The 15,782-nt window shown below is 45.6% G+C and overlaps 1 protein-coding gene across 5 annotated transcripts in view; it reads left to right on the forward strand.

The window, feature by feature from the left end:
* Positions 1-5,896: 5,896 nt before the first annotated feature.
* CCDC125 (coiled-coil domain containing 125) overlaps positions 5,897-15,782 on the forward strand; it is a 53,107-nt gene continuing 43,221 nt past the window's right edge. Inside the window, exon 1 of one of the 5 annotated variants that reach the window (XM_073014713.1) lies at positions 5,897-6,089. In XM_073014713.1, coding sequence (XP_072870814.1) covers positions 5,972-6,089 — 118 coding nt within the window. In that variant the 5' untranslated portion in view covers positions 5,897-5,971. Of the gene's footprint in view, positions 6,090-6,117; positions 6,206-14,363; positions 15,089-15,782 lie in introns of those variants that run through there. The other 4 variants (XM_038010456.2, XM_038010459.2, XM_038010457.2 and 1 more) reach the window with 4 other exon arrangements.

Here is a 15,782-nt window from a genome sequence, read left to right on the forward strand (position 1 = left end):
ACTTCCATGCCTTCGCTCCGGGAATTCCGTTGGCCTACAATGCCTGCTTGATTTCTCAGTACTGAAAGTCTGCTTTTCTTTTGTTCTTTTTTTTTTTTTAATTGTCAGGGATTTTATTGATTTTACAAAGGATGAAGTAGTTTCACTGAATTGCAGTATAAGAAATATAACAGCAAAAAGATACTGCCTCCTACTTCCCCTAACCCCGAGAACTTTCAGTAATGGAATTTCAGACTAAACCTTTCCTTTTCTTATTTTATCTTCCCTTCTCTTTTCTATCTTTCTTTCTTTCTTTTTTTCTTTTTTTTTGGGGGGGAAACAGAGTCTCACTCTGTCACCCAGGCTGGAGTGCAGTGGTGCAATCTTGGCTCACTGCAACCTCCAACTCCTGGAGTGATTCAAGCTATTCTCCTGCCTCAGCCTTCCGAGTAGCTGGGACTACAGGTGCGTACCACAATGCCCAGCTAATTTTTGTATTTTCAGTAGAGACGGGATTTCACCATGTTGGCCAGGCTGGTCTCAAACTCCTAACCTCAGGTGATCCACCCACCTTGGCCTCCCACGGTTCTAGGATTACATGAGTGAGCCACCGTGTTCATCCAGACTAAACTTCTCTAAATGTCATGTGGAGGATAAAATTATTTGTACAAATGTTTTCATAAATATGTTAAAGCATTTCAACACCTAGTAATCCACTACTAAAGACATTAATTTTTTAAAAATTATTGTGATATTTGGTGCCATTATATGATGGAAAATAAGGTAAACATGCAGACTGTAGTCTAATTCAATTAACAAATATAAGGAAAACCTACTAGCTCAATTTCTGGCATTTTTGAAGAAACCAAATCAAGTTAATAGCACCCCATGGTCTCAATGTAACAGGAAAGGGAAGGGGTTGCTAAAACCCACCTCCTTTGATAACCTCCAAGTAGATGACCAACTGGTTTGATTTGCCTGGGACTAAGGGTTATCAGGATGTGGGACATTTAGTGTTAAAACCAGGGCAGTCCTGGCCCAGTACCGACAGCTGGTCCTCTTCACCCCTCCAGTTCTTTTAAAAATGTGTGGAGTATCCACATTGCTTTGTCCTGGGACTTTTCTGCTTGCATGTAAGGCTCTCCAGGAAGTCACAAAGCTGCACGATGGCAGGGCTGGAGGAATCAGCCACGTCTCCAGGGCATCCACCTCTTGCATTAGAGGTGTCTTCAACTCTTAACTTTAGGTGTCCAGGCTGCCACCAGGTAGCTAACAAAGAACTATCCTGGGTGACTTTTGTCTTTGGTACTCTGTGTTTTCCCTGTTGACATCCTCAGCTCCTACTTCCACAGGTCTTGCACTGTATTCCCTGTGGCTCATGCCCGTGGACACTCACTACAGGGACTTGCTCTCAGCACACTGTTAACTAATTGACAAAAATGCCAGCTATTGGCTGGGCACGGTGGCTCACGCCTGTAATCCTACCAATTTGGGAGGCTGAGGCGGGCAGATCACCTGAGGTCAGGAGTTTGAGACCGTCTGGCCAACATGGCAAAACACTGTTTCTACTAAAAATACAAAAATTAGCCAGGCGTGGTGGCGGGTGCCTATAACCCCAGCTACTTGGAAGGCTGAGGCAGGAGAATTGCTTGAACCCAGGGGGCTGAGGATTCAGTGAGTCGAGATTGCGCCACTTCACTCCAGCTTGGGCAAGAGTGAAACTCTGTCTCAAAAAAAAAAAAGGCAGTTATTGAAGCTCAAAGTGTGACCTCTTCCAAGAGTGTTGAGGTTTTAAAAGGGCATTCTTAGACCTCAAAAATCTTTCAAAGACACAAAGCTAGACAGTAAAAATTGTTAGCTCTGTGAAAACCAAAGAGCAAAGCACTTAATAATAGCAATAGTTCTTTCTTACTGTGAACCATGTGTCAGCATCATGCTAAATATTTCACAAACATTAATTCATACAGCAGCCCTGTGTGGTAGGTACTGAATCAAGCCCATTTCACAGCTAGAGACGCTGAGGCTGAGTTTGGTAATGGTCAGAGCTTGATTTGAACCCAATGCCGTGCTTATATACCTCCAAAGTCAGGCTCTTTTTTACTTCACGATGAATAGTTTTTTTTTCTCATATCACACACACATACGCACACACACACTAAAACATATATATATATATGATTTTTGTACAGAGAGACAGGACTCACTCCATTGCCCAGGCTGGATTGCAGTGGTGCAATCATAGCTCACTCTAACCTCAAACTCCTGGGGTCCAGCAGTCCTCCTGCCTTAGCCTCCCAAGCAGCTAGGACTATAACTATGCCCAACTAATTTTTTTTTTAAGAGACAGGGTCTCACTATGTTGCCCAGGCTGGTCTTGAACTCCTGGGCTCAAGCAATCTTCCAGCCTCAGCCTCCCAAAGTGCTGGGATTACAGGTCTGAGCCACCGTACCGGGCCTCACCTGTTAGGTTTTTTTTTTGTTGTTTTTTTGTTTTTTTGTTTTTTGTTTTTTGGAGACGGAGTCTCGCTCTGTCGCCCAGGTTGGAGTGCAGTGGCGCGATCTCGGCTCACTGCAAGCTCCGCCCCCCGGGTTCACGCCATTCTCCTGCCTCAGCCTCCCGAGTAGCTGGGACTACAGGCGCCGCCACCTCGCCCGGCTAGTTTTTTGTATTTTTTAGTAGAGACGGGGTTTCACCGTGTTAGCCAGGATGGTCTCGATCTCCTGACCTCGTGATCCGCCCGTCTCGGCCTCCCAAAGTGCTGGGATTACAGGCTTGCGCCACCGCACCCGGCACCTGTTAGGTTTTAATGAGGTCTCTTAGTTTGCAGCTAGGATCAAGTCCTCTCTCTTTTTGTACATTTTTTTTTTTTTTTTTTTTTTTTTTTGACAGAGTCTCCCACCATTGCCCAGGCTGGAGTGCAGTGGTGCGATCTCAGCTCACTGCAACCTCCCTCACGCAAGTTCCAGTGATTCTCTTGCCTCAGCCTCCCAAGTAGCTGGGATTACAGGCGCATGCCACCATGCCCGACTAATGTTTTGTGTTTTTAGTAGAGACGGGGTTTCACCGTGTTAGACAGGATTGTCTCCATCTCCTGATCTGGTGATTCACCTGCCTCAGCCTCCCAAAGTGCTGGGATTACAGTCATGAGGCACCGTGCCCGGCCTCAAGTCTTCTTACCTCTCACTGATTCAGCCACATACAATTATTTTGATCACCTGCTATGCATCCACGGTGTTCTTGGCACTAGGAATCTTGCTGTGAGCGAAGTTGAGCTCCTGCCTGTGTAGAGCCTGGGCCACATGGGTCTCCCAGCTTTGCTTTGAAGTCACTGTCAAAAGTCCTGACACTGGAGAGTTTCATGTGTCTGATGCTAGGGCAAGATGCCAAATTCCACATTTGCTTCCAACTGGAACAAATGTCAGTTTCCACTAAGCCCCACCCTGTTCAGGTGACTCCTATTGTGAGTCTTTTCATACCATCTCCCCTTCACCCACAAGTGCCATCAACAGGCAGAGGTGGGGAGCTGGGTTTGGAAGCACTGGTCTGACCCTTAGGCGAACTCCTCTCCCCTGATGTTGCAGGAGAATGGGTGCTCAGATGGAGAATCAGCACTCTTCTCAGGATTGGAAGGTGCTGTGGCTGGGGGTGTCTACATTATGTTCTGGGCTGTGAGCTTTTCCAGAATTCTGCTCCACAGGCATACATCTGTGTGTATGTATTTCTTGGTATAAATTAGATGTCCCTGACTTCTCTAGTCTTGAATGTCTATGTAAAAAGTGTCTAGCCCCATCTGAGGATGCTGGAAGTCTAGTCTGTTAGGAGGCCCCTGAATATATGCTTGTCCCAGTGACCTTCCAGGAGGTGGTGTAACATCTCAGTTCTCTTTTGTTCTGTGTTTCTTGCTCTAGGCTATTGCTCCATTTTTTTGTAGGTCATCTCCTGCCACCTCTTCTCTAGGGTAATGCTGTTTGCATTACACAGTTCCTGGTCTTGGTTTCCCAAGCATCTTAGTTCTGAAGGTGAGATACTGGCTTGTCTGGGACGTGGGGGACAAAGACCAGGTGCCTCCACAAGTGACTCTCCGCAGCCCCCAGCCAGCTGACAACTGCATGAACTGACGGTCTCTTTCTTTCCTTATCTGCATGCTGATTTCCAGGCCTTTGCTCACCCCGAAGGAGCCTCATATGACCCAGTAGTCTCACTCCTAGGCAGCTTTTATGTCTTTTATCATTTTTCTAAGCTTAAGACACCTTTGGTCGGGCACAGTGGCTCATGCCTGTAATCCCAGCATTTTGGGAGGCCAAGGCGGGTGAATCATCTGAAGTCAGGAGTTTGAGACCAGCCTGACCAACATGGAGAAACCCCCTTTCTACTAAAAATACAAACTTAACTGAGCGTGGTGGTGCATACCTGTAATCCCAGCTGCTCCAGAGGATGAGGCAGGAGAATCACTTGAACTCGGGAGGCAGAGGTTGCAGTGAGCTGAGATCCTGTCATTGCACTGCAGCCTGGGCAACAAGAGCAAAACTGTCTCAAACAAAACAAAACAAAAACTCCTTTTCTTTCTTCATTAATTTGCGACCACATCTGTCCGGAACTTGTGGGACATCCTTGTCTTCATCAGGTTGGCAGATACTCCAGCATGGCCTGCTGGCTATGGAGGCCACCATCCACAGGCTCAATGGCTCCGTGGTCGCTCCTCCGGGCTCCTGCCTCCAGACGGAGCCAGACAGCCGCATCTTTGCAGTGGAGGCTGCCCACCCCTCAAAGTCTGTTTTTGAATGACAGGCTCTACCTCTGAACCTCAGCTTAGATCCACCTTTCTCTCCCTCTCTCTCTCTCTCTCTCTTTTTTTTTTTTTTTAAGACAAAGTCTCACTCTGTCACCCAGGCTGGAGTGCCCTGGCGCAATCTCGGCTCACGGAGAACTCCACTTCCCGGGTTCAAGCGATTCTCCTGCCTCAGCCACCCGAGCAGCTGGGAATACAGGCACCTGCCATCAGGGCCGGCTAATTTTTGCATTTTTAGTGGAGATGGGTTTCACCATGTTGGCCAGGCTGGTCTCAAACTCCTGACCTCAGGTGATTCACCCACCTCGGCCTCCCAAAGTGTTGGGTTAACAGGCGTGAGCCACAGCGCCCGGCCCGATCTACCTTTCTCTGACAGGATTCCTAGAGACTTAATATTTGGTTTTTTTTTTTTTTTTTTTTTTTTTTTTGAGACGGTCTCCGCTCCGTCGCCCAGGCTGGAGTGCAGTGGTTACTGTAGCTTCGATCTCCCAGGCTCACGGGATCCTCCCACCTGACGGCCTCCCGGCCTCCGCAGTAGCTGGGAGTACAGGCACGCACCACATCCGCTACTTTTTAATTTTTTTTTTTTTTTTTTTGAGACGGAGACTGCTCTGTTGCCCAGGCTGGAGTGCAGTGGCGAGATCTCGACTCACGGCAAGCTCCGCCTCCCGGGTTCACGCCATTCTCCTGCCTCAGCTTCCCGAGTAGCTGGGACTATAGGCGCCCTCCACCACGCCCAGCTAATTTTTTGTATTTTCAGTAGAGATGGGATTTCACTGTGTTAGCCAGGATGGTCTCCATCTCCTGACCTCGTGAACCGCCCGCCTCGGCCTCCTAAAGTGCTGGGATTACAGGCGCGAGCCACCGCACCCTGCCCTACTTTTTAAATTTTTGGTAGAGTGGGGTGTCATCATGTTGGCCATGCTGGTCTCAAATTCCTGGCCTCAAGCGATCCTCCTGCCTTGGCCTCCCAAAAGCTGGGATTACAGATGTGAACCACCGCGCCAGTATGAGCCTCAATGTTTGAACCATCGAATTTTACATGTATTGACATACGCCCCGTCTTGTTTTTCTAAATCTCATGTCATCGTTTGTATATTGGTTACCTGTAGTTGACTTTGGAGCTGAAGGTGGACAGAGCTAACATCAGGTTGCACACAGGAACCGAGTGAGGTCAAGAAAAAGTAGCGCGAGCTGCCTCGATGGCCCAGGGCGACCTCACTGGCGTTTCCTGTCTGGGACTGCGCCCACGCGGTCACATGGCCTGGAGGGCGCGCGGCGGCAGCGGCGCGCGCGCACAGAGAGGAGGCTCCTTGCCAGGTGAGCTAGCTGACGGGGGCGCCGGGGCGGTAGGAGGGCGCTGCTCGCTGAGCCGGAGTCCGGGCTCTGGTCCTCGCCACGGACTTTGAGAGGGTACCCGGGGTCAGACCTGGCAGGTGGGAACCGGGAGTGGGGAGGATCCAGGGCGGGGGCGGGATGCACATATTCGTGGAAACGCTGCAGGTTGTGGACAAACTGCCCCAGCTGGCTCCTTTTCCCCGAATGCCAATTTAGTGGCCTCGTCTGATAAGAAAAAAATAAGAAATAGATTTCAGAGACCCTATTTCTCTCTCTCTCCCTCCCCACCTCCTTTATTTTTTTTCTTTTCTGTTAATTTTGAGCCTTATAAAACTGTAGCGCCAGTATCCTGGTTTGGATCCTGAAACAGAAAAAGAACATTAGTGGAAAAAATAATAAAGGCTGTGGTTTAGTTAATAGCATGTACCCATGTTAATTTCTTAATTTTGACAAATTGTACACAAATGTTAACATTAGAGGAATTTGGGTAAAAGGTGTACAGGAATTCTTAGTACTATCTTTGCAACTTACTGTACATCTAAAATTATTCTGAAATGAAAAGTTAAGAAACAAAATCCTAAAGCAAAGTGTAGCAGGCCATTGTTCACCAGGGAGGGCTCGAGTTAGTTCCTCTTTGCCAGGGAGTTAGGCATGTTTGACCAACTTGTTTGCTAAGGCAGAGTTGTCAGGCTACTGAGTGTAGACTCTTCTGTCCAAAGGTTTCCGGGCAGGAATCAGTTTTCTCTTTCGATTCTATCAGATATCTTTGGAACACCTGTTGTGCATAAGCAAACGAGACACAAAAAGTCTCTGCACAAGAGAATATACAGTCAGTCTAGGTCAGGTAGGAAGTAAGCACTATTAAAAAGATTCAGTAAAACCTCCCAGAACTGGGAAGACTCAGATGTGGAAGAAATCACATCTGGTCCAAAGGAGTCAGGAAGGCTACTGGAGGGAGTGCTGTCCTGAACTGAGGTGGGTCCGAGAGGAGACAGCATTTCTGGGGTGAAGAATGGCACCAACAGAGGCTTGCAGGTGACCAAGCTGAGCTGAGGGAGGAGCCCTGGGAGCAAGTGCAGTTCCTCTTATGTGGAGGCACAGGGTACATCCAGGGAGTACTGCCAGATGAAACTGGAGCTTTGTTGTAGAAAACAGGGTGACACTTCAGTTGGATACATTATTTTCATTTTTATGTTTTTGAAACGGAGTTTCGACTGGACACAGTGGCTCACGCCTGTAATCCCAGCACTTTGGGAGACCAGTCGGCAGATGTCCTGAGGTCTGGAGTTGAAAATCAGCCTGGCCAACATGGTGAAAACCTGTCTCTACAAAAATACAAAATTTAGCTGGGCGTGGTGGTGGGCGCCTGTTATCTCAGCTACTGAGGAAGCTGAGGTGGGAGAATCGCTTGAACCCGGGAGGTGGACGTTGCAGCGAGCCGAGATTGCACCATTGAACTCCAGTGTGGGCGACAGACAATGGTGCTATCTCAGCACCAATGTCACCACTGAACTTCAACCTCCCAGGTTCAAGCGATTCTCCTGCCTCAGCCTCCCAAGTAGCTGGGATTAAAGGCACCCGCCGCCATACCTGGCTAATTTTTGTATTTTTAGTAGAGATGAGGTTTTACCATGTTGGCCAGGCTGGTCACGAACTCCTGACCTCAGGTGATCTGCCCTCCTCAGCCTCCCAAAGTGCTCGAATGACATGCGTGAGCCACTGTGCCCAGCCTAAATTTTTTAAAAAAGGAAAACGGGGTGACATTGACTCTAATTATACATACATACCATGGGAGCCATGGGATGTTTTACAGCAAGAGAGAGACGTCATTCGGTTTCTGCTTGGATATTATTGACTTGGCAGCAGTATGTAGGTTGGCTTGAAGTAGACCAATTAGGGAATTATCAGGCTAGCTTTGGGAAATTAAAGACAAGTTCCACCAGGGCAGTGAAATTAATGTGCGAAGAATGACATGGTTTGGGGAGGTTTTTGTGGGTATAGAAGACCTAGCAACTGAAGGCATGTGAAGAACAAAGAGGAAAAACAATTCCAAAGTTTTGCTCCTGACTGTTTTGGAGCATGGTTGAGGCATTTGCAGAAATAGAGGACTCAGAGGGAGACCTGGATTGGGGGCTGAGAGGATAGTGAATTTTTTTTTTAGATGGAGTCTTGCTCTGTCGCCCAGGCTGGAGTGCAGTGGTGTGATCTTGGCTCACTGCAACCTCTGCCTTCTTGGTTCAAGCGATTCTCCTGCCTCAGCCTCCCGAGTAGCTGGGACTACAGGTACGCACCACCGTGCCCGGCTAATTTTTGTATTTTTAGTAGAGACGGGGTTTCACTATGTTGGCCAGGCTGGTCTCGAACTCCTGACCTCATGATCCGCCCGCCTCAACCTCCAATGTGCTGGGATTATAGGCGTGAGCCATAGTGCCTGGCCGTGAATTTATTTTTGAGCAAGATGTTCTTAGATTGCTGGCGGGATATCCAGTTGGAGATGTGTATTTAAGAGTAGTAAGAGAGGAAGCTCTTTTACAAAAGAAGGAAGCTCATTTACAAAAGGGACATGAAAAAGAAAAAGAGCCTGAGAGGACAGATATGAGGCAGTCAGGGAAGGAAGAGGATCAGATCTCTATTTCTTGGGGCTTCGGGAGTCAGGTGGACCTGGACTTAGTGAGTCAGTAGTGTCACAGCTCCTGCAAAGGTGGAGGAGGCTGAAGAATGAGACTTGATCTTGGATTTATCTATGAGGAAGTCACTGGTCATCTTTTAAAGAGTTATTTTAGTGGAAAAGTGAGATGACTGTTAACAGACTATAATCTATTCATCCTATAGCCTTTCCCAAGTGGTCAGAGGACTGGACAAAGAGCCAGAAATACTGTTTCTAGTCCCGGCGGCTGTGCTGCTAGCTACCATTGTATTTGGGGCAAGTCAGGTATGCCTGGACTGGAATAGAAAAAAATACATCTGAGCTGGGCTCGGTGACTCACGCCTGTAATCCCAGCACTTTGGGAGGCCGAGGCAGGTGGATCATCTGAGGTCAGGAATTTGAGACCAGCCTGGCCAACATGGTGAAATCCCATCTGTACTAAAAATACGAAAATTAGCTGGGTGTGGTGCTAGGCACCTGTAATCCCAGCTACTCGGGAGGCTGAGGCGGGAGAATCGCTTGAACCCAGGAGGCAGAGGTTGCAGTGAGCCGTGATCACGCCATTGCACTCCATCCTGGGTGATAAGAGCAAAACTGAGTCTCAAAAAAAAAAAAAAAAAAAAAAAAAGAGACGTTAATCCTGGCTGGGCATTGGGGCTCACACCTGTCATCTCAGCACTTTGGGAGGCTGAGGCAGAAGGATTACTTGAGCCCAGGAGTTCGAGACCAGCCTGAGCAATATAAGGAGACCTCGTCTCTACAAAACATACAAAAATTAGCCTCTACAAGAACAAAAAAATTAGTCAGGTGTGGTGGCACAGGCCTGTAATCCCAGCTACTTGGGAGGCTGAGATGGGAGGATCACTTGAGCCCAGGGGTTGAGACTGCAGTGAGCTGTGATTGTGCCACTGCACTCTAGCCTAGTCAGCAGACTGAGACTCTGTCCATATAAAAATAAAGACTTTAATCCTAAAAGTTGACACGTCTATTTTAGACAGCATATATTGGTTCAAGTCGTCTTTTAAAAGTCAAAGGCAGGCCGGGCACGGTGGCTCACATCTGTAATCCCAGCACTTTGGGAGGCCGAGGCGGGCGGATCACGAGGTCAGGAGATCAAGACCATCCTGGCTAACATGGTGAAACCCCATCTCTGCTAAAAAATACAAAAAATTAGCCGGGCATGGTGGCGGGCACCTGTAGTCCCAGCTATTCGGGAGGCTGAGGCAGGAGAATGGTGTGAACCTGGGAAGCGGAGCTGGCAGTGAGCCAAGATGGCGCCACTGCACTCCAGCCTGGGCGACAGAGCGAGACTCCGTCTCAAAAAAAAAAAAGAGTCAAAGGTATAAAGTATGAAGGAACCTCCGTGTTTATCTATTCAAGATTACCGTACAGTACAGAATCAGCTGTAGATATTCTTAGATTTCGTGGTACTGTTAAAGAAATACAATATTGTAAAAATGTTATATGGAAAAACACTCTAATCCTACTAATTTATTTTCATCTTTTGTTTTTCTTCTAATCTTTGTCCCTAGTGCAGACAACTTTGAATTCTGCTTTTTATGTTTTACACTTGTATATGTGAGCATTTATCATGTTGCTGCGTAGTCTATACTACATAGTATTTTTATTTTTATTTTATTTTTTTATTTTTATTTTTTGAGATGAAGTTTCACTCTTGTGGCCCAGGCTGGAGATTATTCTTAAACTATGTTAAATATACTATAACTCTAATACTTATTTAATTTTGTTTAATTACATAGTATTTTATAAAGTTGTTAAACTAAGATTTAACTCTTTATTGTTCAACATATTTTATTACTTTCTAATTTTGTCCAATTAGAAATTAAATGATAGAGTAAATTGCTGAATGGATTGAACATAAAACAGGCATAAATACAGACTCATTTTAATTTAAAAAATTAAAACAAAAAAAGTCTGGGCATGGTGGCTCACGCCTGTAATCCCAGCACTTTGGCAGGCAGAGGCGAGCGGATTGCCTGAGGTCACGAGTTCAAGACTAACCTGGCTAACATGGTGAAACCTTGTCTCTACTAAAATACAAAAATTAGCTGAGCATGGTGGCAGGTGCCTATAATCCCCTGTTACCTGGGAGGCTGAGGCATGAGAATTGCTACAGCCTGGGAGGCAGAGGTTGCAGTGAACTGAGATTGTGCCATTGCACTCCAGCCTGGGTGATAGAGTGAGACTCCATCTCAAAAAAAAAAAAAAAAAGGCCCTCAATAAAACCAAAAGGACCCTTTTATTCCTAGCAAAACCTAATAGTCTGGAGAACATGTTTCATGGAGCACACTTTGAAAAATACTGATACAGAAACAATTTTAGAGCTCTGAAGAACCAAAAATCTAGTCCCCTAAATTGACAGTTGAAGAAAATAATATTCAAATTCAGTAAACATTGATCTGGCTACCATAGTTGATTTCAAATGTATCAGTGGTACCCAAAAGTGTCCCCATAAGGTAGTTATGCTTAAACCCTGTTAAGAAATAAAACAGGCTCTAAGAAGTTAAATGACTTACCCAAGATCAAAAAGCGGCAAGTGGTGAAGTGAGATTTGAACCCAGACCTCTTCTCCATTAATACATCCTGCTGCTTTCCTGGTCATCAACCCTGAATACATTAAACTGGTTGAATAGTAACTTCAAATATTTTCACTTTTGTGGAAGTAATGTGTTTCAAAAGTGAAGTTCAATTTGTATGGTGTTTCATGTTACCTTACTATTAGCATATAAACAGTGGGAGAATAGGCCAGGCGCAGTGGCTCACGCCTGTAATCCCAGCACTTTGGGAGACCAAGGCGGGCAGATCACGAGGTCAGGAGATCAAGACCATGATCTTGATGGCTAACACGGTGAAACCCCATCTCTACTAAAAATACAAAAAATTAGCCGGGCGTGGTGGCGGGCACCTGTAGTCGCAGCTACTCGGGAGGCTGAGGCAGGAGAATGGCGTGAACCCAGGAGGCGGAGCTTGCAGTGAGCCAAGATGGCACCGCTGCACTCCAGCCTGGGCGACAGAGCAAGACTCCATCTTAAAAAAAAAAAAGGAAAAAAAAAAGTGGGAGAATATACAGTCAGCAGTCCCTGAAGTTACATTTTATTTTATTTGTTTTCAGAGACAGGGTCTTGCTCTGTTGACCAGACTAGAGTGCAGTGGCATGATCATAGCTCACTGCAGACTTGACTTCCCACCTCAGGCTCCAGTGTAGCTTGGGACTACAGGTGTGCACCACCATGCCCAGCAATTTTCTTTTTTTTCCTTTTTTTGTAGAGATGAGGTCTCACTGTGTTGCCCAGGCTGGTCTGAACTACTAGACTCAAGCAGTCCTCCTGCTTTGGCCTCACAAAGTGCAGGGATTACAGGCATGAGCCACCATTCCCAGCCTGAAGTTAAGTTTAAGAAACAGTGGGCAGGGATAAAAAACAAACAAAACAACAACAACAACAAAACCTCATTATGTTTAACTCGGAATAGCAGGAAGATGTACCCATGATGCCTGAGTTTATGTGGTGGATTGAAAAATGTTCTTAGCTAACTCTACAATTGCTTACTCTTTCCTTTTACAGCTTTTTCCCCTTGTGTTAACCAATTTCGTTTTCTTCTCTGCTGCCTGCCTAATCCTGACCACACCCTTCTTAATGCAGGTCAGAGGTTGCCCTTAATAAGCAGGAGTCTACTGCACTAGAGGTAAAACACAGCCTCCCAAGGGATTATTCTTTGATTCCATAAACATCTTCTTATCTACCTTGACAAAATAGATAAATCTCCTTTTTAAGGAAATAATCTTGCAAAAGAACCAAGATGATTTTATAAAAATCTGGAAAAAAAATGGCTCCAGAATGTCTGTTAGATGTCGCTCAAACTAGGTATTTTAGACTTTTACTTTAAGTTCTATTTGAAGTCATAAATAATAGAAACTTGGTATACTCTGATGTTAATTTCGTTGAAATTCTCCAAGTAATAGAAAACAGTGGCTAAAATGTTGGCTCTGACATCAGACATCTGGATTAAAAATCTGTCTCTGGGCCAGGGGTGGTAGCTCATGCCTGTAATCCCAGGACTTAGGGAGGCTGAGGTGGAAGGATCCCTTGAGGTCAGAAGTTCAAGACAGGCTGGCCCGAGACCCTGTTTCTACAAAAAGAATTAAAAATTAGCCTGGCAACGTGGTACACATCTGTAGTCCCAGCTACTTTGGAGACTGAGGTGGGAGAATCACTTGATCCTAAGAGGTCGAGGCTGCAGTGAGCTGTGGATGCATCACTGCACTTCAGCCTAAGCAACAAGCAACAGAGTGAGATGCTGTCCCTTTTTTTTTTTTTTTTTTTTTTTGAGACAGAGTTTCGCTTTTTCACCCAAGTTGGAGTGCAGTGGCACAATCTTGGCTTACTGCAACCTCCGCCTTCTGGTTTCAAGTGATTCTCCTGCCTCGGTCTCCTGAGTAGCTGGGATTACAGGTGCCCACCACCACACCTGACTACTTTTTGTCTTTTTAGTAGAGATGAGGTTTCACTACATTGGCCAGGCTGGTCTTGAACTCTTGACCTCGTGATCTACCCACCTCAACCTTCCAAAAGTGCTGGAATTACAGACGTGAGCCACCGTGCCCAGCCCGAGACCCTGTCTCTTAAAAAAAAAAAATCCATCTCCACTTCTGGTTGGCTGTGTTAGTCTCTGTCTGCTTCAGTTTAATTTTCATACTTAATAATGATATTGTCTTGCAGAGTGTTTGTAAAGAATAAATGTAATAATCTAAGGCACTTAAAACTGTCCTGCACATGGAAAGCAGGCAACAAGTGCTAGGTATTATTACATCTTTTTTTTTTTTTTTGAGACAGGGTCTCACTCTGTTGCCCAGGCTGGAGTGCAGTGGCATAATCTTGACTCACTGCAACCCTGCTTCCCGGGTTCAAGCCATTCCCCTGCCTCAGCCTCCCAAATAGCTGGGACTACAGGCGTGCACCGCCACACCTGGCTAATTTTTTGTATTTTTTAGTAGAGACGGGGTTTCACTATGTTGACTAGGCAGGTCTTGAACTCCTGACCTCAGGTGATCTGCCCACCTTGGCCTCCCAAACTGCTGAGATTGCAGGCGTGAACTACCACACCCAGCCTAATGAGTTTTAATAAGTGGCCACTCTAGCGAAGATATAGAGGTTTTCCATTACCTCAGAAAACTCCCCTCATGCCCTTTGTGGTCATTTCTCCCATGCCAAGCAACCATTAATTTGTTTACCATCATTGTACGTTAGTTTTGCCAGTATTTCATACAGTATGTGCTGTTGTTTTTTATTTATTGTTTTAATTAGTGATGGGGATCTCGCTATGTTGCCCAGGCTGGTTTCCAACTCCTGGCCTCAAGTGATCCTTACCTCAGCCTCCTGAAATGCTGGGATTACAGGTGGGAGCCACCGCATCTGGCCTAGTGTGTGCTTTTTTGTTAGCATAATGTCTGGGAAAGTCGTTGCATATATCGGAAATGCATTGTTCTTTACTGACAAATACATTCTATTGTATGGACAGACCACAGTTTCTTTGTTTTACTGCAGATGGACACTTGGGTTGTTTCCAGTTTTTGACAAATTGAGTGATGTATGAATATTCATGCACACATCTTAGTATGGATATAGGGTTCTATTTCTCTTGAGTAAATCCTGAAGAATGCAGTTGCCAGGTCATATGTTTATAAGAAGCTGTCAAATTGTTTTCCACAGTGGTTGTACCATGTTTTACTCACATCACCAATGTATGAGAGTTTCAGTTACTCCACATCCTCAGCAGCACTTGGAATTGTCAGTGCTGTGAGGTGGGATCTCACTGTGGTTTAAGTTATAATTGCCTGATGACTAATGATGCTGAGCATCTTTCCATCCATATATCTTCTTTTATGACATATCTGTTCAAATCTTTTAAGGGTCTTTGTTTTTAACATTGAAAATATATGGCATTTTGACCCTAAAAATGACTGAAATTCCTTAATACATGGTCAGATGTGTTTGGTATCTATATAAGGTTTTAATAGTGGAAGAATAGAGATCTCCACAACAAATGCAAGACTGAGATTAAATGTCTTTGGAAGTTTTGGCAAGCAGCTACTTAAACAGCAGGCTATTTAGAGAAAAATGTTAGATGTGTTTATACCCCCACACCCCACTTTTTTTTAAATGAGCCTTGAGAGAAGGATGAAATATTTCTAAATAGCTATAGCAAAGCAGCTGTTTTGAAATGCCTGGTGGTGAAAGTCCCTCATAACTGCACTCTGTACTGGAAGCACAAGGTTGAGCATTTCTGCTTCTCCCAGCTGCTTCACTGTCACCAGGTAGGTGACTGGGGTGGTATCCATGTGGGGAGGGTTGAGTGATACTAGTTGATCTGTAGGCATTTTTGCCAGGAGAAGTTTTCTGCAGGGAAGAAAGCAGGCGTAACTCCTCTGTGTCTGCTGTGGAGTCCTGCTGGTGTGCCAGTTTTGTTTTTCTGCCCTAAAAGCAAGTACAGTCTAACCAAACCTGGTCTGGGTGGCCTGAGGTAGGATAGGAGCTCCGTGGGTTCCACATTGGTTGATTCAAGCAACCAGGATTGAAAATATTTGGTAAAAAAAAATCCACAGTGCTCCAAAAACAAAGATGAATTTGCAGCACTCAGAATACGAGGTTAAAACCACGGGAATGAAGTGATGTATAGGCATTGTATTCGATATTATAAGTAATTTAGAGACAATTGAAAATATATATAAAGTACCCAGGAGGATGTGCCTAGATAATATGCAAATATGATACATTTTTATTAACAAATTAACAAAAAGTTTTTTGCGGTACAGTGTTGCTCTGTAGCTCAAGCTGAAGTGTAGAGGCACAGTTAGGGCTCACTGCAGCCTTCACGTCCCAGACCCAAGCAATTCTCCCACCTCAGCCTCCTGAGTAGGCATGTGCCACCAGCTAAGTTTTAAAAAAAATTTTGGGCGGGGTGCCGTGGCTCACGCCTGTAATCCCAGCACTTTGGGAGGCCGAGGCAGG

The sequence above is a fragment of the Chlorocebus sabaeus genome, chromosome 4 (genome assembly GCF_047675955.1).
Source record: "Chlorocebus sabaeus isolate Y175 chromosome 4, mChlSab1.0.hap1, whole genome shotgun sequence".
NCBI lineage: Eukaryota > Metazoa > Chordata > Mammalia > Primates > Cercopithecidae > Chlorocebus > Chlorocebus sabaeus.